Source organism: Molossus molossus, unplaced genomic scaffold (genome assembly GCF_014108415.1).
Source record: "Molossus molossus isolate mMolMol1 unplaced genomic scaffold, mMolMol1.p scaffold_m16_p_8, whole genome shotgun sequence".
In the NCBI taxonomy this organism is placed as follows: domain Eukaryota; kingdom Metazoa; phylum Chordata; class Mammalia; order Chiroptera; family Molossidae; genus Molossus; species Molossus molossus.
The window spans coordinates 68,081,837-68,103,249 of NW_023425402.1; the positions used below are offsets into that span (position 1 = coordinate 68,081,837).

At 42.1% G+C, this 21,413-nt stretch overlaps 1 protein-coding gene and 1 non-coding gene across 4 annotated transcripts in view; one reads left to right on the top strand and one right to left on the bottom strand.

Moving 5' to 3' along the window:
* Window positions 1-1,152, bottom strand: part of CDK19 (cyclin dependent kinase 19) — a 157,300-nt gene extending 156,148 nt beyond the window's left edge. The window contains exon 1 of one of the 3 annotated variants that reach the window (XM_036248020.1): window positions 1,017-1,152. In XM_036248020.1, the coding sequence (XP_036103913.1) occupies window positions 1,017-1,137 (121 nt within the window). In that variant the 5' untranslated portion in view covers window positions 1,138-1,152. Of the gene's footprint in view, window positions 1-5; window positions 74-1,016 lie in introns of those variants that run through there. The other 2 variants (XM_036248022.1, XM_036248026.1) reach the window with 2 other exon arrangements.
* Window positions 1,153-15,384: 14,232 nt separating this feature from the next.
* Window positions 15,385-15,525, top strand: LOC118622189. The gene has a single exon (XR_004957986.1). It is a non-coding gene; the product is annotated as a U4 spliceosomal RNA (small nuclear RNA).
* The last annotated feature ends 5,888 nt before the right edge of the window (window positions 15,526-21,413 follow it).

A 21,413-nucleotide genomic window follows, 5' to 3' on the forward strand; every position in this document is an offset into this window, starting at 1 on the left:
CCTACCCTTGGCAGGCAGGGAGCTGGTTCCACCTGTCCTGCAGTGCAAGTACATAAGCCCTCCAGGACGCAGAGGCGTTCTCGATACATTATCCAGCTAGCCTAAGAGAACAGTAAGGGCTTCGTAAGAGGTTCCTTCTGTTCTCCCTCAACTCCCAGAAAAACAAAGGTTCGGGCCCAGATCCGTATCATTCCGCATTCCGTTCTGGATCATCTAGGTGCTCGATAAACCCCAGCACGCAGTCATTTGGCAGAGGATGGAGTGGAGGACGTAAGAATACTCAAGGGGAAATGAGTTACCAGAAAACTAGACGAAGTCTTCCATTCTGCGGACAAAACGCGGTTAATCTCTCAGGAGGTCCTACATTCTAAGGAAGGTGCAGAACCCAGAATGTGAGAAAACGAAATCAGGGGAGGGGTCGGGAAATCGCCAGGTACACGACAGCTACGGGAGGGACTGCGCCAAGAGGCCAATGGGCTGGCTCGCCTCAAGGGCGGAGGTGCCCGGCAGGTCAGACCCGCGAAGCTGTCTGGGGCGCCGGCGCTCGGCCGTCCGACGGGCTTCTCCGCGAGGTTTCAAACCGCCGCCCCCCGAAGGCGCTCAGCCGATTGGAAGTTCCACAACGACCGTCACCAGCCCAGGGCCGGAGCGGCAACTCCTCGGTGGAGCTCTCTCAGCCCTCCGCGTCTCCCCAGGAGACCAGACCCCACAAACTCCACCTCAACCGAGGTCCCAACTCGCGTCCCGCCGCCAGCTCCATGCACGCAGAAAGCTCCCTCCGGGACGGGACCGATGCCCCCCGACTAAGCTGCGCCGCGAGAGTTCGAGGGGCGCGCCGGGGCCGCGCCGGAGGCGGGCAGAACCCGCGTCCCTCAGAGTCCGCCCCGGGACGCAGTCCCGCGACCACCTCCGCCTCGCCCCTCCGGCACAGCCCGCCGGGTTCCGACCCACCCATCCCGCGCGGTGGCGGGCAGGGCGAGGACCCAGCAAGCCTACTCCCCCGCCCCTGCTCTTACCCATCTTTCCGCCTCGCCTTGTAGACGTGCCCGTAGGTGCCGCGTCCCACTTTGCACCCTTCGTACTCAAACAAATCCTCCACCCGCTCCCGCTCCGCCGCCAGCTTCGCCTTGAAATCATAATCCATTGTCTGCTTCCCCCATAGAGGCACCGGGACGCGGGGGCCGCCGCTCAGTCCCTCCTCCTCCTCCCCCCGCGACCGCCGCTCCACTTCTCCAACAGCCGCCTGTCGGGCGCGCGCGCGCGCGCGCGTCACACGCCGCCCTGCGGTCCGCCTTCAGCAAGGGATTCCTCGGCAGTAGCGGCAGCCACCTCCTTCACCTCTTCCTCCTCCTCCTCCGCCGCCGCCGCGGCGGTGGCAGCGACTCCCGCAGACACCCCCAGTCCCGCCTCCCCCCTTCATTTCCTTGTTTTGGAACCTGGTGGGCCGCGCCGGGGGTTCCTCGAGCTCATTAACGAACCAGCCCCCCCCGCCCCGAGGTTGCGGAGGCTCTTGGGAAATGTAGTTCAGGTGGCCCCAGGAGCACTTGAGTTTTACTAGTAAAAGAAATACAGCTCCCAGGTTGCTTTGAGTCACTACTGCCTCGCCCCTACAAGGCATGCACGCCTGCGCACTGGAACCGTCCCGCCCCCTCAGGTAACGCTGGAGTGCTAGTTCCTGTGAAGGTAAAAAGCTGAAAGTTGCAGTTCTTTCCGTGAGTCTGTGGGAGCTGGTTTAAAGAAGGCCCTAACTCTGGTATAAGTAAGGGACTTCACTATAACTATCCCCGGGCAAGGAGAGTTAAAAGTGTTTAATAAACGCCTTGTCCAGGAGTTTGTTCCAGTGGTTTGAGAGGCGAGGACTGTGGTTAAAACAGTTGTACTGCAGATTGTTTTTTGTGGCAATTGGTCCGCCTGTTGCCCCGCCCCCGTCCAACCGCTTATTGGCGGATACTAGAGAATGAAATCCTGGTTGGTGCGTGGGTATCCCCAGGCTTTGGCTGCTTTCCCGCTCTTGATTGGTAATTGAATGTGCTGAGTTCTTCCTGATAGGTTAATCTTTTTCCTGACGATGCAAAACCCGTATTTCAAAAGCTGAACATTCAGCTATTTCCTAGTTCTAGCATCAGAACATGTAACTTCTGAGCACTAGAAGCCAGTCGTCCTTCTCTTAGCCTTCTAGCCATAGTCTCCTAGCATTTGAGTTTCCATAACCTAGCTTGGATCATCTGAGGACAATTAAAGTGTTTTAAAATCAATCATTTGAATTGGATTGTAAAGTTTTCTTATGATGTATGCATTATGGTGACGTTTTCCTGGAATGTTTAAGAAAATCTCTTTAATTAAGGTGAGCACTGATTCATTTTATTATTGCGTGCATAACATATCAGATGCTTGGAATACAATCTTAAACGTGATCGGTGCTAGGATGAGACTTACATACTATATTCAGTGGAAACACAAAGGAGGGAATGGTCAAGTCTACCTGAAATGGTAAGGAAAGTGAATAGTAACCCGTCTGCTAGATTCTGTAAGAAACCTAAACTAGAGGGAGGAGGAAAGAGGGTGGTCTATTTACTACAACAGTAAGTTCCTAGGGCAACTTTATCGGATCTTGAAGTAAATAAAAAAATATTTGAGTTTATCGTATTTCCAGGCACTATGATAAACGCTGGAGATACCAAATGAAAATTTATCTTTTTCCCTCAGGGAACTAAAACCTATTGAAGAAATAAAAATGCAAACAAAAATAAACTGTGGGTACAATGAGCAATGGTACATTAGGAGGACTACTAGAGAAGGAGGGGTAGAAAGAGGGGGAGGAGGAGGCTTCACAAAGGATGTAGGTTTGAGCCAAAATTTAAGATCCTTATTTGGAAGACAAGTAGGGCAGTAGGGAGCAGGGAATTATATCAGGTAGACTCTGCATGTAAGAATGTGATATATTCTGAGAAATGCAACTAGCTTAAATATTACAAATTAAGGCAGAGAAAGGGGATGACGGAGAAGAGACTGGACAGATAAACAGAGGTCAAATTATGAAGAGCTATATATGCCAAGCAAAAGTTTTAGATTTCATCATTCTGCAGGCAATAGGGAGCCATTAGAGACTTTTGAGCTAGGGAGTAATGTAATAAATGTTGTGTATTCAAAAAATCCTTCTGACAACAGTGTTTGGGATAGATTGGAGGAAGGTGAGAACAGTAAAAAAGCTATTGCATTAATACTTGCAAAATACAAGGATCTGAACCAGAGAGTGGCAGTACTGATTATGAGGAAAAGGCAGATACCAGAATTATTTTTGAATGAAATTCAACAGGACCTAGTGATTAATTAAATATTGGGGTTAAGGGGAAGAGAATAATCCAAGATGAGGAAATAAAAGAGTAGAATCCATTTTTAAGAGAAAAATTATGAGTTTGCCTGGGACATGTTGAATTTGAAATACCTGTGGAGCATCAAGATAGAAATAACAAATAAGTGGATGAATATTTTTACCTGCCAATAGGAAGTCTGACCTAAATGTATAGATTTGGAAATCATCAGTGTATGATGGTAGGGTGTGGAGAATATTTTTTGGTTGGTTGCTATTTTAAAATAGGAGTTTTGCATTCATTATATCAAAATATCCTTATGAGGTCTGCTGTATTATTCCTATTTTACATTTGAACAAACTGAAATAGCTAGTAAATTGCAGAGCCAGATCTTAATGAATATGTACTTGAAAGTAAATGGAAAATGGACAAATGTATTAGTAAAAAATCAAATATAGATTATGAAAAGCTTAACTAAAAATATCAAAAAAAATTGGACCATTCCCTGTGTTATCAAGGATATGGGGAAACAGACACTCTCCTACATTGCCTATGGAAGTATATATTTGAAAAATATATACCAATGTATACATTAGATTTTGATCTTAGCAACATCTATCAAAATTACATAGTAGTATCCTACAATTATACTCCTAGTGGAAGCTGTGATGTATTTCCCAGATCCCCCTTCAGGACTAAAAGATGTATACCCCCTAGCTGACGGCTGTCTGCCCCCTTCAGGAATTGCCTTGGATAAAGAGCTACCTCATCTAGGTCATGCCATTTTCCTAGAGCAGTGATTTTCAACCTTTTTCATCTCATGTCACATATAAACTAACTACTAAAATTCTGTGACACACCAAAAAATATATTTTTTGCCAGTCTGACCAAAAAATCAGTGTAATTTTGGTTCATTCACACCTAATGGCTATTGTATTGACTGTTGTCATTTTCTTCTTTGACAATCTAAGGGAAGAAAGGTCAGTGTCCCTGACTAGTCAGGTATTGCATGTTTTAAATATTTTTGTGGCACACCAGTGTGCCTCTTGTGGCACATCAGTAGTCTGCAGCACACGGGTTGAGAATCACTGTCCTAGAAAAACCTACATCCAATGGCTGATCAGTGCAGGGATATAAAGGCCCAGACCTCTCACCCCACTTTAGGACAACTCTGATGGGTCATCTTGTCTTCAGAACTCCTTGTGAGGATGTTATAACTCAAGGTTATTCATTGAATGTTGTTTCTGATAGGAAAGGATGATGTAACTCAAGGTTATTCACTGAACATTGTTCCTGGTAGGAAAGGACTGGAAACAGCAGAAATGTTAATTGGAGGGGGAGTGGATACATAAATTATGACACATCCATGAATGAGTTATTATGCAGCCCTGAAAATAATGTGAAGTCTGTAAAATAATGCCTCCAGATCTCCTTCCTGTGGGAGGCCCCAGCTGCCAAGCTCTGAATCTACCACTGCATTTGCAGTGAGGCCATATTCCCCATGAGCTGCTCCCAGCCTATGATTGGGCTGGCAGGATATTAAGGCAGGTCCATTCGTGTCAGGTGTAAGATTTCTCTGATGAGTAACTCGAGCTTATTTTTAGGAATTTGTGCATTTCTTCCAGATTTTCCAATTTGTTACCATATAGTTTTTTGTAATATTTTCTTAGAATCCTTCATGTATTTCTGTGGTGTCAGTTGTTACTTCTCTTTCATTTCTGATTTTCTTTATCTGGGTCATCTCTGGGTTTTTTGAGAGAAACATCGATGTGAGAGGGTAACATCAATCCACTGCCTCCTGCACACCCCATACTAGGGATCAGACCAGCAACCTGGGCATGTACCCTGACCTGGAATCAAGCCAGCAACCTCTCTGGTATGGGATGACACTCAACCAACTGAGCCACACCATCCATTTTCAAAGAACCAGCTCTTGGTATCATTGATCTTTTGATTTCTTTCTTAGACTCTATTTCATTTATTTCTGTTCTGATATTTCCTTCTTTCTGCTCACTTTGGGCCTTGTTTGTTGTTTTTATACTTCCTTTAGGTGTAAGTCTTGATTGTTTATTTGAGATTTTTCTTCTTTCTTTAGGTAGGCCTGTATTGCTATGAATTTCCCTCTTAGGAATGCTTTTTCTGTGTCCCATAGATTTTGGGTTGTTGTGTTCTGATATTCATTTGTCTCAAGATATCTTTTGATTTCTTCCTTCATCTCATTGTTAACCCATTCATTGTATAGTAAAATGTTATTTAGTGTCTGTGTTTTTACAGGTTGTTTTCTGGTGGGGATTTTTTGTTGTTTTTTGTTTTTGTAATTTATTTCTAGTTTCATACCATGGTAGTCAGAGAAGATGCTTGATATGATTTCAGTCTTCTTAAATTTATTAGGACTTGTTTTGTTTCCTAACGTGGCCTATCCTGGAAAATGTTTTATGTGCACTTGAAAAGAATGTGTATTCTTCTGCTTTGGGGTGAAATATTCTAAATATATGAATTAAACTCAACTGGTCTAATGTGTCATTTAAGGCAGCTGTTTTCTTGTTGATTTTCTGTCTAAAGTCATTTATGTCAATGAGGTGTTTAAGTCCCTTACAATGACTGTGTTACTGTCGTTCTCTCCCTTTACACTCATCAATATTTGCTTTTATAAGTGTTCCTATGTTAGGTATATAAATGTTTACAAGGGTTATATCCTCGTGTTAGATTGATCCCTTTATCATTATGTAATTTCCTTCTTTGTCCCTTAGTATAGCCTTTGTTTTAAAGTATTTTGCCTGATATAAGTAGTGCTGCCCCATCTTTTTTATTTCATTTCCATTTGCATGAAATATCTTTTTTCAACTCTTTAATTTCAGTCTGTATGTGTCGTTAGTTCTAAAGTATGTGTCTTGTAAATAACATATATATGGGTCTTGTTTTCTCTTTCATCTAGCTTCCCTATGTCTTTTGATGGGATCATGTGATCCATTTATTTTTAAGTGATTTTTTTAAAAAAATTTTTCTCTATTGATTTGAGAGAGAGAGAAAGGGAGAGGGAGAGAGACATGGAAACATCGATGAGAGAGAACATTGATTGGCCGCCTCCTGCATGACCCCCCACTGAGGATTGGGTCCACAACCTGGGCATGTGTCCTGACCGGAAATCAAACCAGCAACCTCTTGGTGCGTGGGTCGATGCTTAACCACTGAGCCACACTGGCCAGGAAAAGTGATTATTGATAGGTATGTATTTGTTGCCATATTCTACATATTTTATTTTTTATAACTATGTTCCTCTTTTCCTCCCTCCCTCCCTTTTTCTCTTTCTCTCTCTCTCTCTCTCTCCCTCTCTCTTTCTTTCTTTCTTCTTCATAAAGAAGTCCATATAATATTTCTTGTAATACTGGTTTGGTGGTGATGAACTCTTTTAGCTTTTCTGTGTCTGGAAAGCTCTTTACTTTTCCTTCCATTTTAAGTGATAGCCATGCTGGGTAGTGTAGTCTTGGTAGTAGGTCCTTGCTTTTTATCACATTGAATATTTTGTGTCAATCCCTTCTGACCTGAAATGTTTTTTGTGCTTTTTTTTGTTTTTTAGTTTTTGTTTTGTTATTTTCATCCTCACCCGAGGATATTTTTCCATTTATCTTCAGATAGAGTGGGAGAGAGGGAAAGAGAGAAACATCGATGTGAGAGAGACACATCAACTGGTTGCCTCCCACACGACCCCGACCAGGGTCAGGGACAAACTGCAAATGAGGTACGTGCCCTTGATCAGAATCGAACCCAGGACTCTTTGGTCTGCCGACCCTCTAACCGCTGAGACAAACCAGCCTGGGCTATCCTCATTTTTTATAATATGTGGAATACATCACAAATTTGCATGTCATCCTTGCTCAGGGAATCCCTGCTGATTTTTTAGCCAGATACTATATGGGCTCCTCTTCCTGGCTCTGGTGCTTTGGTTTGGAGAGCCCATCATGGGGCTGAGACCCCATCACTTCTCAAGGGGAACCTTTTTAACTGAGATATCCCTCCATATTCCCAACCACTGCACATGAGTGTGGAGCCAGTTATTTTTGCATCTCTGCACTTTTCACCAGTCTCAATGTGAATTCTTCCATACATCCTTGGTCATAAGACTTCTGTTCAGCTAGTCTTCAGTTGTTTTTTTCAGTTTGATTGTTCTAAAATTTAGTTGTTTTTTTGGTTTTGTCCTGGGAGGAAGTGAGTGTAGTTTCTACATTCTGTGCTGCCGTATTGGATCTCCAGATGCTTTTTTATTTTTTATTTCTTTTAAATATGTTTTTATTGATTTCTTAGAGAGAGAAGAAAGGAGAGAGAGATAGAAACACTTTGGCTGCCTTCTGCATACCCCCTACTGGGGATCGAGCCTGCAACCCAGGCATGTACCCTGACCAGGAATCAAACTGGGACCTCTCAGTCCATGGGACAGTGCTTAATACACTGAGCCACACCAACCAGGCCAGATGCTTTTTTATTAAAAATAAAAAGCAATCTGTCTCAGATAATGCCAGATGCCTTGAAATCCCAGATTAGGCCTTCTTATTTATATTTTTCTTTTAATAAATGAGAATCTAGCCCTGGCCGGTTTGGCTCAGTGGTTAGAGCGTCGGCCTGCGGTCCTGAGAGACCCAGGTTCGGTTCCCGCTAGGGGCGCGTACCTCGGTTGCAGTTTGTTCCCAGCCCTGGTCGGTTGTGCGGGTGGCAGCCACTCGATGTGTTCCTTTCACATTGATGTTTCTCTCTCTCTCTCTCTCTCTGTTCCTCTCTCTCCCTCCCACTCTACCTGAACAAAGAATGGAAAAATGTCCTCGGGTGAGGATAAAAAAAAATAAAATAAATGAGAATCTAACTAAAAGAATGTTATTAAAACACTCCCTCTTCATCTTTTAGCTACTCTAATGACAAAAAATATATCATGGTGAATGAATCAGATTCTTAAAAATTAACCCAGCATTCTCTGTAGACAAATTGCAAGATATTTTTTCCTTCTATTGTTATCTTTTAATAGATCGTGTTTGGGAAAATATAGGATGTCCTCAAATATACATTAAATACAGTGTGCTGCAAAACAATAAAGTAGGTTGATTGGTCCCACTATCAAGAAGGTGCTTATTTCAAAGAAAGCTGAGAGACATTTTTTTTTTTTTTATTCAGAGAAGAAGAAAGTCAAATTCCTTCTAAAATGGTGCAAGACTATATAGTAACCTTATTTGTCTCTTTGGCTTACTATTTTTTTAGGACAACATAGAGAAATTAAAAGTCCACAAATAGGACTTTGGCATTCTTTTACTCTTTAAACTTCATAGCCGCAATACAACACTAATTGTTTCAACACCAGAATGCAGCCTGCCCTAGGTTTTAAGCAAAAATCCAATTGATGATATCACACAGAAATTAATAAGGCCTAATCACATACCAATAAGGTATTTAAAAAGTTTGATCTGGGAGGGAGGGGCTGCTGCTTCTCCCCCGAGCCCGGGGAAGGAGTAAGATGGCCACAGTCCTGCGTGGCTGCAACTCAGCAAAAGCTCTGAGTGCCCCCCAAATCCCAAGTGTCCCCACACAGTTCCAGTCCAGTACGCCCTCCCTCTGCCGGAGCCCAAGGTGGCACTGTGGAGCCATGAAGCAAGAGAGTCGACCTTTCAGGAAGAAATGTCCATGCAACCCCTGGCCCTGTCCTGGCCCCTGCCTCTGGCAGGTAGGCAGGTCAAAGATTCAAGAAGAAAAGACTAGTCATGCCAGCCAGCCAGTGTGGCTTAGCCGGTGATTTTGGTCCCATGGACCAAGAGGTCGCTGGTTGGATTCCCTGTCAGAGCCCATGCCCAGGTTGTGGGCTCCATCTCCAGTAGGGGGCGTGCAAGAGTTGGCCATCTCATCGATTTCTTTCTCTCTCTCTCCTCTCTCTAAAATAAATAAAAACATATTTTTAAAAAAGAAGAAAAGTTTGATCTAAACATTAGTTCATTTGACACAAGTAGAGAACAGCAATGAAAGAAGAAATTGATGGTTTCAATAGTTTGTTCACGTAAAAGGAAAGGTGGGTGTGCCCAGCTTCTAATGGATTAGTCGTGAAGGAAACTAAACTAGAAATCTTGCAAATCAGGTTCCATGCACAGGTGATAGAAGTAGTTAGCAAAATCATGACTATTTTTTAATGCTTATGCCATTAGCCATAACAAGTTTATAAGGTATGTGGAAGTCATATTTGAATATGGAGAATAACATTTCTCTTACCACAGTCTAATCTAGGTCAAGGAATTTATTGAAGGGATTTACCAATTTGTGTTCTAATGGTTTGAGGCTTGGCTCAGGATCATCTGAGAAGAAGACTTAAGGAAGTCTTCTCTTGCCTCCCAGGACTACATGGGGTGCCCCTCTCCCATGCTGGTAACACTGTAAGATTTCTTTATATTTTCTTCATCTTATGCATGTCATGTATATAGGTCTTTCTTCCCAGATAGTATATTAGAAATAGCAACTAATAATTTTAAGTAGTTTTTTTTATTAATGATTCAAAAATAATAAACATTAGCATATTTATATTTTAAAAATAACTTTTCCAAAACAAAAATAAAATTAGTGAAAAGAATGTCATTGTTTTACCTGTTTGAAATCTTTATATCTGGATTATTAGCATACAGGTAGATTTCTATATCTGCTTCTACATTCATTCTGTTACAGTGTTATTTTGGTTGTTTTGTTTGATTAATTATGTCTTGTTATAAAGAAAATCTAGCATCATACCAAATATGTGTATAGTTAAAAATGGAAGTGATATTTTAATAGTCCTTTCAGATAACTATATGGATATTATTCTCTGATAATACATCAAAACTCAACAATTGGTACTTTATTTTTTTTTTAAGTGAATTTTTTTTTCCTTTATTGATTTTAGAGAGTGAGGGAGAGAGAGATGGAAACATCAATGAGAAGAGAACATTGATTGGCCGCCTCCTGCATGCCCCCACTGGGGATTTGGCCCACCCTGGACATGTGCCCTGACCAGGAATTGAACCAGCAACCTCTTGGTGCTTGGGTCAACACTCAGCCACTGAGCCACACCGGCTGGGCAAGTTGTACTTTATTAAGGGATAGTGACAATGTAGAATCTGAAAACAATAGCAATTAAATTTTCATACTCTATTACCTAAAAATCCATTACCCTGTCTTGAACTTTGAATGCATCTTTTTTTCACACATTTGCAATTTAATTGGTCCCACTGTCAAGTTACACATTTCTAACATCATACATAAGCCATTTGGAAAATGTTTCAGTAAATAATGCAGATCTTCCAAAAGTTGACACATTCCATTTTCTAAAAAATATTTGTTAATATCACCATGGGTCTCATCAGGAAAGATTTAAGTATTGGGAAGATACCAATCTTATGATGGCAGGTAAGTTTTTTAAACTACTAATTTTTGCTTGAAAGCTCAACTGTTATCATGGGCTACACATACCATCAACGATTTTCCTTGAAGGAACAGGATCACTTTATTTATGTCTAAGAAAATGCCTAATACCCCATCTGAATAGTCCTAGTTTTTCAGGCAGTCATTCTTTCAAGTAAAACTGGTGGTCTATGATCTATGGGGGAACAGAAGTGGCTAGTCCAGCTCACAATTCCAGTGATTACACAAGTGCCTTCCCTTGAGACAAGTTCAGTATGCAGAAGTCCTTTATGCTTACTTTCCATCTTCCCCCACAGAACACCAAAAATATATGTCTTTGACTACTTCTGGTCAAGATGGCAGGGTAGGTAAACGCGCTATCACGTCCTTCCACAACCACATCAAAGTTACAACTAAACTACAGAACAACTATCATTCAAAACCGCCTGAAATCAAGCTGAATGGAAGTACTACAACTATGAAATTGAAGAACCAGCCACATCAAGACTGGTAGTAGGGATGGAGGCGCAACGGACTGGTCCCACACTCACATGTGGCGGAAAAAAACTAGAAGGATACCTTGGCTGGAAAGGTCCCTCCTGAGGATTGAGGGGTCCCTGTCCCACACCAGGCGCCCAGCTCAGGGTTCTAGTGCTAGGAAGAGAAGTCTCCATAACTTCTGGCTGGAAAAACCCATGGGAACAGGTTGAGAGAGGCTGAGGCATCTGGAGCCCCAGGCAACTCCTCTTAAAGGGTCTGCGCATTGACTTACTTAGACTCCCACCCTCCAGGCTTCAGCGTGGGGGAAGTAACTTGAAAGGCACCAGAGACATATGGGGAAGAATTGAGTTTTGCATTGCAGCAAGGGCTGGAGAGGTGGCTTTCTCCTGGACTGACACGTTATCAGAGGCCTTTGTTCCTTTGGTGAGCCCTTCCCTGTGGCAGCAGACAGCTACCATATCTGGAACTCCAGCAACCTGGCTCACACCGGTTGCCCCACCCTGGTGATTCCCTGAAGCCCTGCCCCACCCAACTTTCAGGCCCACCCAATCTATTGCCAGTTGCTTTACCTTAAGATTGGTCTGTCTTGGATCCTGCTTCAGGTTTTCCTAAATTCTTTCAAACAAGCAGCATCTGGTCTCAGCTAGCCCCATAGCTCTCATTAAGTAATACATAGAAACAAACACAGGGAGGCAGCCAAAATGAGGAGACAAAGAAACAAGTCCCAAATGAAAGAACAGAACAAAACTCCAGAAAAAGAACTAAGTGAAATGGAGATAAGTAACCTACCAGATACTGAGTTCAAAACACTGCTTATAAGTATACTCAATGAACTTAGTGAGAACCTCAGTGAACATAGTGAGGGCATAAAGAGCATAAAAAAGGACCTGTCAGAAATGAAGGAGGCACTAACTGAAATCAAGAATAATTTACACAGATTCAATAGTAGAGTAGGTAAAGCCAAGAAGCAGACCATCGATTTAGAATATAAGGAAGCAAAAAACACCCAATCAGAATAGCAAAAGGAAAAAAGAATCCAAAAAAATGAGGGTAGTGTAAGGAGCCTCTGGGACAACTTCAAGCGTGCCAACATTCGCATCTTGGGGGTGCCAGAAGGAGGAGAGAGAGAACAAGAAATCGAAAACCTATTTAAAATGATAATGGCAGAAAACTTCCCTAACTTGGTGAAGGAAACAGACATACAAGTCCAGGAAGCACAGAGAGTCCCAAACAAGATGAACCCCAAGAGGCCCACACCAAGATACATCATCATCAAAATGCAAAAGATTCAAGACAGAGAATCTTAAAGGCAGCAGGAGAAAAGCAGTTTGTTACCTAAAAGGAGTTCCCATAAGGCTGTCAGCTGATTTCTCAATAGAAACTTTGCATGCCAAAGGGGAGTGGCAAGAAATATTCAGAGTGATAAAAAGCAAGAACCTAAAACCAAGATTACTCTATCCTACAAAGCTGTCATTTAGAATTGATGACCATATAAAGAGTTTCCCAGACCAGGAAAAGCTAAAGGAGTTCATCACCACCAAACCATTATTATATGAAATGTTGAAGGGTTTTCTTGAAAAAAAAAAAAGATAAAAAATATGAACAAACAAAATGGCAATGAATACATATCTATCGACAACTGAATCTACAAATAAAATGAACAGGCAGAACAGAAGCATTCTCATAGAGTCATAGAACATTTTGTTGGTTGCCAGATGGGAGGGGCGTTGGGGGAATGGGTGAAGGGATTAAGAAGTACAAATTGGTTGTTAGACTGACAAACCTCAAAGGGAAGGGGGTGGGGGGGTGGGAAGAGATAAACCAAATAACTTATATGTATATATGCATAACCAATGGACACAGACAACAGTGTGGGGAAAGGCAGGAGGGGGGCAGGAGTTGGGAGGAGGGAGTCAATAGGGGAAAAATGAGGAACATCCTCATGTAATACATTCAACAATAAAGATAAATTTTATATATATATATATGTCCTCTAGGGTCAAGATTTCATAAAGTTAATAACTTTTCTGCTTTATTTAGGACATTTCTATGTGTAACTGACATTTTCTTTATGTTGAATATGTGGTGGTGAAGAATACAGCGACTAGTTGTACTTTTGGTGCCACTGGCTCATATATGCTGAGATGCCAATAGTTTTACCCACCATTGATTTCTTTTGCGCCAGTAGTGCAATGTCAATGTGGTAAGAGTAAGGGGAAGCCCACGAGTCCATGGACTGTACTTTAAGACTGCTGAGGTAAATAGCTAGTTTCACACTTAATAAATTCCCTAGGACTGCTGTAACAAAATATCACATACTGGGTTTTTTAAAACAACAGAAGTTTGTTCTCTCACTGAGTGTCTTAAAATGACAGAAGTTTCTTCTCTTACAGTTCTGGAAGCTAGAAGTCTGAAATCAAGGTTATCAGTAGAGCCATGTTCCCATAGATGGTTCTTTTAGCTTCTGCTGGCCCCAGACATTTCTTGGCTTGTGGCAGCATAACTCCAATCTCTGCCTCCATCTTCACTTGGCCTTCTCCTCTGTGTGTATCCCTGTGTGCTTTCCTCCTTTTATAAGGATACTAGTTAATCGATTTAGGGCCTAGCCTAATCTAGTATAACCTTGTAGGGGAGGGAAAAGTTTTTCTTGACCCTCTTATGGTTCAGTCCCTAGCTAGGTCTGAAAATAACTTTTACGTGATATGGGAGAACTTCACAAAGAAATGATCACCTATATAAACAGTTAAACCTGAGTTGTTGTTTTTTTTTTGCTAGCTTTGATGAATAATGGCCAGTTGTGGAGGAATATGGTAAGTTAAAGAGTAAGAAGTAAGTGAGTAAACTGAGGAAAACTTAGCAAGGCCTGTTTGTTCATATTTTTCTCAGCATCTCTTCTACCTGATAAAGATGCTCCATTCCACCCTATGTAGAGAGGGCATAAAACATAAAAGTTTTATGACCTTGTCCTGGCCAGTTTGCCTCAGCGGTTAGAGCATCAACCTGTGGACCAAAGAATCCTGGGTTTGATTCTGGCCAAGAGCACATACCTTGGTTGTGGTTCGTCTCTGGCCCCGGTTGGGGTCGTGCGGGTGGTAACCAGTCAATGTGTCTCACTCAAATCGATGTTTCTCTCTCTTCCTTCCTCCCACTCTATTTGAAGATAAATGGAAAAATATCCTTGGGTGAGGATTAAAAAAAGTTTTATGACCTGTTTCAGGGGAAGGGAGGAGGGTCAGGGTGACCTTCTTGCTTCTGCTGTTTTCTCAAACTCCTTTAGCTTAAAATACTCAGTATGTCAAGGTACCATATTTTGGGGTTCTTTGCCCTGAATCCCATCAAGCTCATCTTAGCTAATTACATCTACAAAGACCCTAACTTCAAATAAGGTAACATTCTGAGGTTCTAGATAAATATGAATTTGTGGGGACACTAAAACCACTATACCCATCAGTATTCCCTAAGATATAACCATCCCAGAGCTGCTCGGAGTATTGGTAATTCAAAGTTCACAGCTGTCCTTTATCTAGAGTCTAGAGAATTGCCCTTGACAAAGGGAATTGTTTCATCCAAGAAAATATTTAACCTCTCCCACAGGCAACTCACAGTCAATGACCAACTAATATTGTGGTATAAAAAGTTGGCCCCCTTGCCTGGCCAGAGTATCTCGGTTGAGTGTCATCCTGTGCATGGAAAGGTTGCCAGTTCGATTCCCAGTCAGGGCACATATCTGGGTTGCAGGTTCAATCCCTGGTTGGGGCACGTACGGAAGGCAACCAAGCAACTGCTGTTTCTCTCTAAGCATGTTCTCAGGTGATGATTAAAAAACAAAAAAAGTTGGCCCCCTTGACTCAAGGCAATAACTTTTTGTGGTACAAGTCATGCTCCAGAGCTCCCCTTAGATCAGGCTGAAGCTAGTCTCTAGTTGAGACCACAAGCTCACTTAACTTTTTTCCCTAACCCATCCTGCTTCCCTCACTCCCTTCCTTTTGAGAGCACAACCTAAAATAATTCCTGAATCACTTTTTACCTCTCTGATTGACAGTTAATTATTGCTGCTCGATTTTCTTTAAAGACAGGGAAATTAAACAATGTTATAAATTTTGGGTGGGACAGTAAGTTGATATACTCTTTTTTGAATGCAGTCTGACAATGTGATTTTAAAAATTTAAATATAAGCTTTGCACAGTGGCAGTATCATAGCCAATGAGGTTTATCCAAGGCGTGATTATTGCTAATTGAAAACTTTTCCCAATACCCCACCATGACGACTTGAAATATAATAGGCATTGGCAATTTTTGACAGTCTCTACGGAGACTGAATCTTACTTGTTTTAAGAAGAGTAAGTGTTCTAGTACTTAAAAATGCTTTTTAAATTTAAAATTGTTTTCTGACTAGGAACGTGTTTTCATCATTTGTGCTTTCTTTTGTTTTCACTTTTCAGTTTCAGGAGTTTATGAGTCAGTTGCTCAGGGGGGTTTGCAGAGTAGGTAGATGTGGTGTTCATTGTTTTAAGGATCACGCACCATCTCCTACACCTGAAAGTAAAAAAAAAAAAAATTTTAATTTAAATATATATCCTATTTGACCTAACAGTTTCACTTTTGAGAACTCTTGAAGTAATCAGGGAAGTGTATAAAAGATATATACACAAAGCTTAACATGACTATAGTTTTGTTGTTTGTTTTATTTTATTTTATTTTTTATTGATTGTAGAGAGAGGAAAGGAGTGGGAGAGAGAGAGAGACATCAATGAGAGAGAACATCGATTGCACACCTCCTGCATGTCCCCCACTGGGGATTTGGCCCACAACCTGGGCATATGCCTTGACCAGGAATCGACCCAATGACCTCTTGGTGCATGGGTCAGTGCTCAACCACTGAGCCACACCAGTCGGGCCAGGCACACATTTTTAAAGATGAACAGATAATCACCTGATGGCTTAAAGTTCATTGCTCTAAGACAGGCATGTGCCGCAACCAGGAATCAAACTGGCAACCTTCTGGTCCATGGGTTGATGCTCAACCACTGAGCCACACTGGCTGGGTAACATGACTATAGTTTTTACGATAAAAAAATGAGTTTAAATATTGGCTATGTAAGTAATAGTATATTTGTAATTGAACCCAAATTTGTTTACCTAACATGAAGTAAGACTAATTACTAAAACACCAAGTATGCAACAAGGAAAGAGTTTATTTTAAAGGCAGCCAAATGAGGAGATGGAGAGAAGACCCAAATCTGTTGCCCTGATCCAGGGTTTGGGGCTGGTTTTTAAGGGGTTAGGGTGAACCAGGTATGTGGAAGTGCTGGCAGGTGAAGTTTTTTTAAATTTATTTTTATTTTTATTTATTTTTTGTGGTACATGCCCCTAGCAGGAACCGAACCTAGGACTCTCTGGTCCGCAGGCCAATGCTCAACCACTGAGCCAAACTGGCCAGAGCTGAAGTTGCTTTTTTAAAAAATATATATGTTTTTATTTATTTTTTTAGAGAGAGAGATAGAAACATTGATGTGAGAAAGAAACTTTGATTGGCTGCCTCCTGCACGCCAGTCACTAGGAATTGAGCCCAAAGCCTGGGCATGTGCCCTGACTGGGAATCAAACCAGGACCTCTCAGTTCATGGAACAACATTCAATCCATTGAGCCACATTGGCTGTGCTCAAGTTGCTTTTTTAAATCTCACCCGAGGATATGTTTTTATTGATTTGAGAAAGAGAGAGAGAGGAATATTGATGTGAGAGAGAAACATCGATTGGTTGCCTTCCATACGTGCCCCAACCAGGGATCAAAACTGCAACCTAGGTATGTGCCCTGACTGGAAATTGAACCTGCAACCTTTTGGTGCACAGGACAATGCTCCAACCAACTGAAGCCATCCAGCTAGGGTGTAGGTCAAGTTTTAACTGGACTGTCACTGGGAAGGGACTGGGCCAAGGCATGTCTTCCCCAGCACGGTTTGGAATGTTGGTTTCTTGACTTCATGTGGGAAAGATTTCAAAATAGAAGTCCAGGTGATTTTGAAAGTACATTTATTAAAGCTTGGGACAGTGAGACAAAGGAAGGGCTTAGGATGGAAGAAGCTGCATCACAGCAATAGGAATGAGTCATGGCTGGGCTGTTTGGCCACTGAGAAGTCACAGAGGCAAAAAGAGGGCCCTTGGAGACAGGTTCAGGAGGTTAGCTTGGGATGAGCTGCTGCTGCCCACTGCTCCCGTAGTTGCAAGTCTCATCCCAACCCTTAGAACTTAGGAGAAAAAAAAGCAAAAGTGCACACCTGAGGAAAGGGGCAGGGGAGTGCACACTGGGACCTTTGGTTTTTATCTGTTTCCTACAGGTGGGAATTTTAGGGGAGGTCTCAATCAGAATATTCATCAGCTTTCCAGGTGTGTCCTTTAATGTGCCAATGCATCAAAATGAGCATACAGTGGGGTTTGCAATCATTCTCTGGTCAACTTCACCTCTATCTTGGATTTGTCTGGGTCTAATAGGGGTTTTTGTTATTTATTCCCCTGATTTCATCAATTCTTAGGTTTTTCTGGCACTAAGTGGGTCTCTGCTGTTTCCCTACTAGGGTGATTTAAGCTACCTGCTATTTGGTTGGAGAGGAGAGATGTAAACCATCTACTCCTATGTGTTGGGGAAGATAAGATCTTGTGACTTATTAGCTGGCTGCTAACTGCCCAGCCGTTTGTTTAGTTTGTCTCTGTTTCTCTTATTCCACTTGTCAAGAAATTGTCCTAGCTTCTTACTAACCTGCCTCAGGAGGACCTTAGAATTTGGCCATTTATGGTAAGGGGCTTCAGGACTGGATCTTCCTGAACAACAGACCCTTCACTTCTGAAAGAGTTCCAGTGTTCAAGTTCTGATTATGTCCAGGTCCTTCAGTTCCGTGCAGGGATGGGCAAGGGGGTACACGGACTCTGGTTCTAGGTGCAACTGGAGGTCAAAGTCCTGTCTTCTGCACATGCTTCAGCTGCAAAATATATGGTTTTGGTCTGTTGTCTCTGAAAAGCAACCATTATCTTATTAGAAACAGGATAGGACCACCCCGTCCGGTGTGGCTTAGTTGGTTGGGCATCATCCCGTACACTGAAAGGTTTCCAGTTTGATTCCTGATCAGGGAAATTGCCCAGGTTTCAGGCTTGATCGCCTCTGGAGGCAGCCAATTGATGTTTCTCTCTCACCCGCTCTCCTCCATACAAACAACCCTAACACTACTTTTGCTCCACCCTGTATTTACACTCTACTGTAGTCCATTAAGTGTGCTGTAGCATTTTGTCTTTTAAAAAGTAAATACAGCCCTGGCCGGTTTGGCTCAGCGGTTAGAGCGTCCGCCTGCGGTCCAGAGAGACCCGGGTTCGGTTCCCGCTAAGGGCATGTACCTCGGTTCCAGTTTGTCCCCGGCCCTGGTTGGTCGTGCGGGTGGCAGCCACTCGATGTGTCCCTTTCACATCGATGTTTCCCTCTCTCTCTCTTCCTCTCTCTCCCTCCCACTCTGTCTGTACAAAAAATGGAAAAATGTCCTCGGATGAGGATAAAAAAAAAAAAATGTTAAAAAAAAAAAAAAAAAAAAAAAAGTAAATACAGCCCTGGCTGGTGTGGCTCAGTTGATTGAGTGCTGTCTCCTACACTGAGGGTCTCTGGTTTGATTCCCAGTCAGGGCACATGCCTGGGTTGCAGGCTCAATCCCCAGCAGGGGGCATGCAAGAGGCAGCCAGTCAGTGTTTCTCTCCCTCTCCCTTCCTCTCTCTCTCTCAAATCAATAAAAACATATTTTTTATAAAAAAAATAATAACAGGTTGAACTCACTTCAGACAATAATATGCTTTTTCAAATGTGTGTAAATTGGACTAACGTCAAAACCAGACCTTCTTATTTGAAAGGGAACTCTGCTGCCCAGCCAGTGTGGCTCAGTGGTTGAGCATTGACCCACGATGTTTCTGTCTCTCTCTCTCTCTCTCTCTCTCTCTCTCTCTCTCTCTCCTTTCCTCTCTCTCTCTGAAATCAATAAAGAAAAAAAATTTTTAAATAAATAAAAGGGAACTCTGCTAAATTCTTCTATAACATAATGTAGCTTCCAATATATATTGTGTGGCTATTCATGTTTAGATTTCCGTCTTCTTTAACAACTGGGAAACATCTTAAAAATAAAATGCAACAATAATAAATAATTCGAGGAATTGCTGATTTTGATCTCTATACTTTTCCATTTTTATAACAAAGTTCTTGTAAAAACCTCACAATACCAATATAAGAGTCTCAATTTTAATATTAAGACCTAACAAAATGCCAAAGTAGTACTGATGAATAGCTGTTGCATGAATAAGTGATTGAATACATAAAAATGATACCTAAATCTAAAAGTGTTCTGCAAAAATGTTAAGACTAACAAGAAAAATTCATAGGTTTAAGTAACCATATCATTGTTAAACTACCTGAACTTTTGAAACTAACAATTGAGGTTAGGAATTCTCCGTTTTGCCTCTCTGTGTCTACATAATATTGCAGCTCTTTTATAATATTGTGGAATGATTGTGAACCAGAGTAACGGCTCAAGGCTGTGTCATCTGATAGGCCCACCGCACAACTGTACTGTGTGTTACTTAGCAACATTTCCCTGTCTCGTCTCTCACCTCCTGTTGGGAAACCTGCTCAGAGGCTATAGAACTTGGCCTGGGTGAAGGAAAATCCAGTGACTGATACTTTGTGTTCAGGAAGTTTCAGAGGCTATAGATTACTTTTGGTTTGGATGGTGCCATTTTGTTTTTCTTTCTAGCTTTTTTTTTTCTTTAAGGATTTTTAAATTTAAGGATTAGAACATATATATTAAAGAGTTTACTGCACAATCAAAGATGCAGAACAGAAACATGTTTGACTGGAATAGGGTTTTTCAGCACTGGTGCTACCACTCCTTAATTGCTAAAGACACTGCTATTGGGAAATGCTGACACTTCCCTTCTCATACGTGGGGTTACAGCCTGTAGAGTTAAGCAATACACTACTTCACACTGGAAACCTGAATTTAAATGAGTTACAACTGACTTTATGTAGGTCAGCAAGGTACATGAAAAAGAAAGTAAATGAGTACAAAGGAGGAAGGAATTACTTCTTTTAGAAATTTTTTTTAATCCTCACCTGAGGATATTTTTCCATTGATTTTTTTCAGATAGAGTGGGACAGAGGGAAGGAAAGAGAGAGACGGAGAGAAACATCCATGTTAGAGAGACACATGGATTGGTTACCTCCCTCATAACACCAACCAGGACCGGAAATCGAACTGCAACCGAGGTATGTGCCCTTGACCAGAATCAAACCTGTGACTCTTTGGTCCACAGGCTGATGCTCTAACCACTGAGCAAAACCAGCCAGGGCAGGAATCACTTCTATATAACTTCTTGGGTGTAAGTATAAATCTGAGTGGGTAAATACTCTTTGAGTATAATTATAAGTCCAAGTGAATAAAGTATATACATCAATACCAGCCATAGTGAACAAAGATAAGCTGAAATTACTACAGTACTTTGTTCACATAATTGCTTTCTTAAAAACATAATTAAGCGAAGCCAGAGCAAAGGTTGCACTGGGGGCATTCAATGCTAGACTTGTTTCCCGAGGAAGAAGCCCAGAAAAGGAGGAAGAAGAAAGGAAGAGAGTTCCACAATAGCTCTCAGGAAATCAACCGAAATGTCTGACAGTTGGAGATTCTTTAGTTCGTTTTTTTAATCCTCACCGAGGATATGTTTTTAATTTTTTTTTATTGATTTTAGAGAGAGAGGAAGAGAAAGGGAGAGAGATAGAAACATTAGCCACCTCCTGCATGGCCCCCCACTGGAGATTTGGCCCATAACCTGGGCATGTGTCCTGACTGGGAATCAAACTGGCGACCTCTTGGTGCATGGGTTGATGCTCAACCACTGAGCCACATTGGCCAGGCTGAGGATATGTTTTTAGAAAGAGGAAGGGGGAGAGAGAGTGTGTGTGAGAAAAACATTGAGGTGAGAGAGAAATGTACAAACCCCAACTAGGCATCAAACCCACAACCTAGCCCTGGCCGGTTTGGCTCAGCGGTTAGAGCGTCGGCCTGCAGTCCAGAGAGACCCGGGTTCAGTCCCGCTAGGGGCATGTACCTCGGTTGCAGTTTGTCCCCAGCCCTGATTGGTCATGCGGGTGGCAGCCACTCAATGAGTCCCTTTCTCGTCG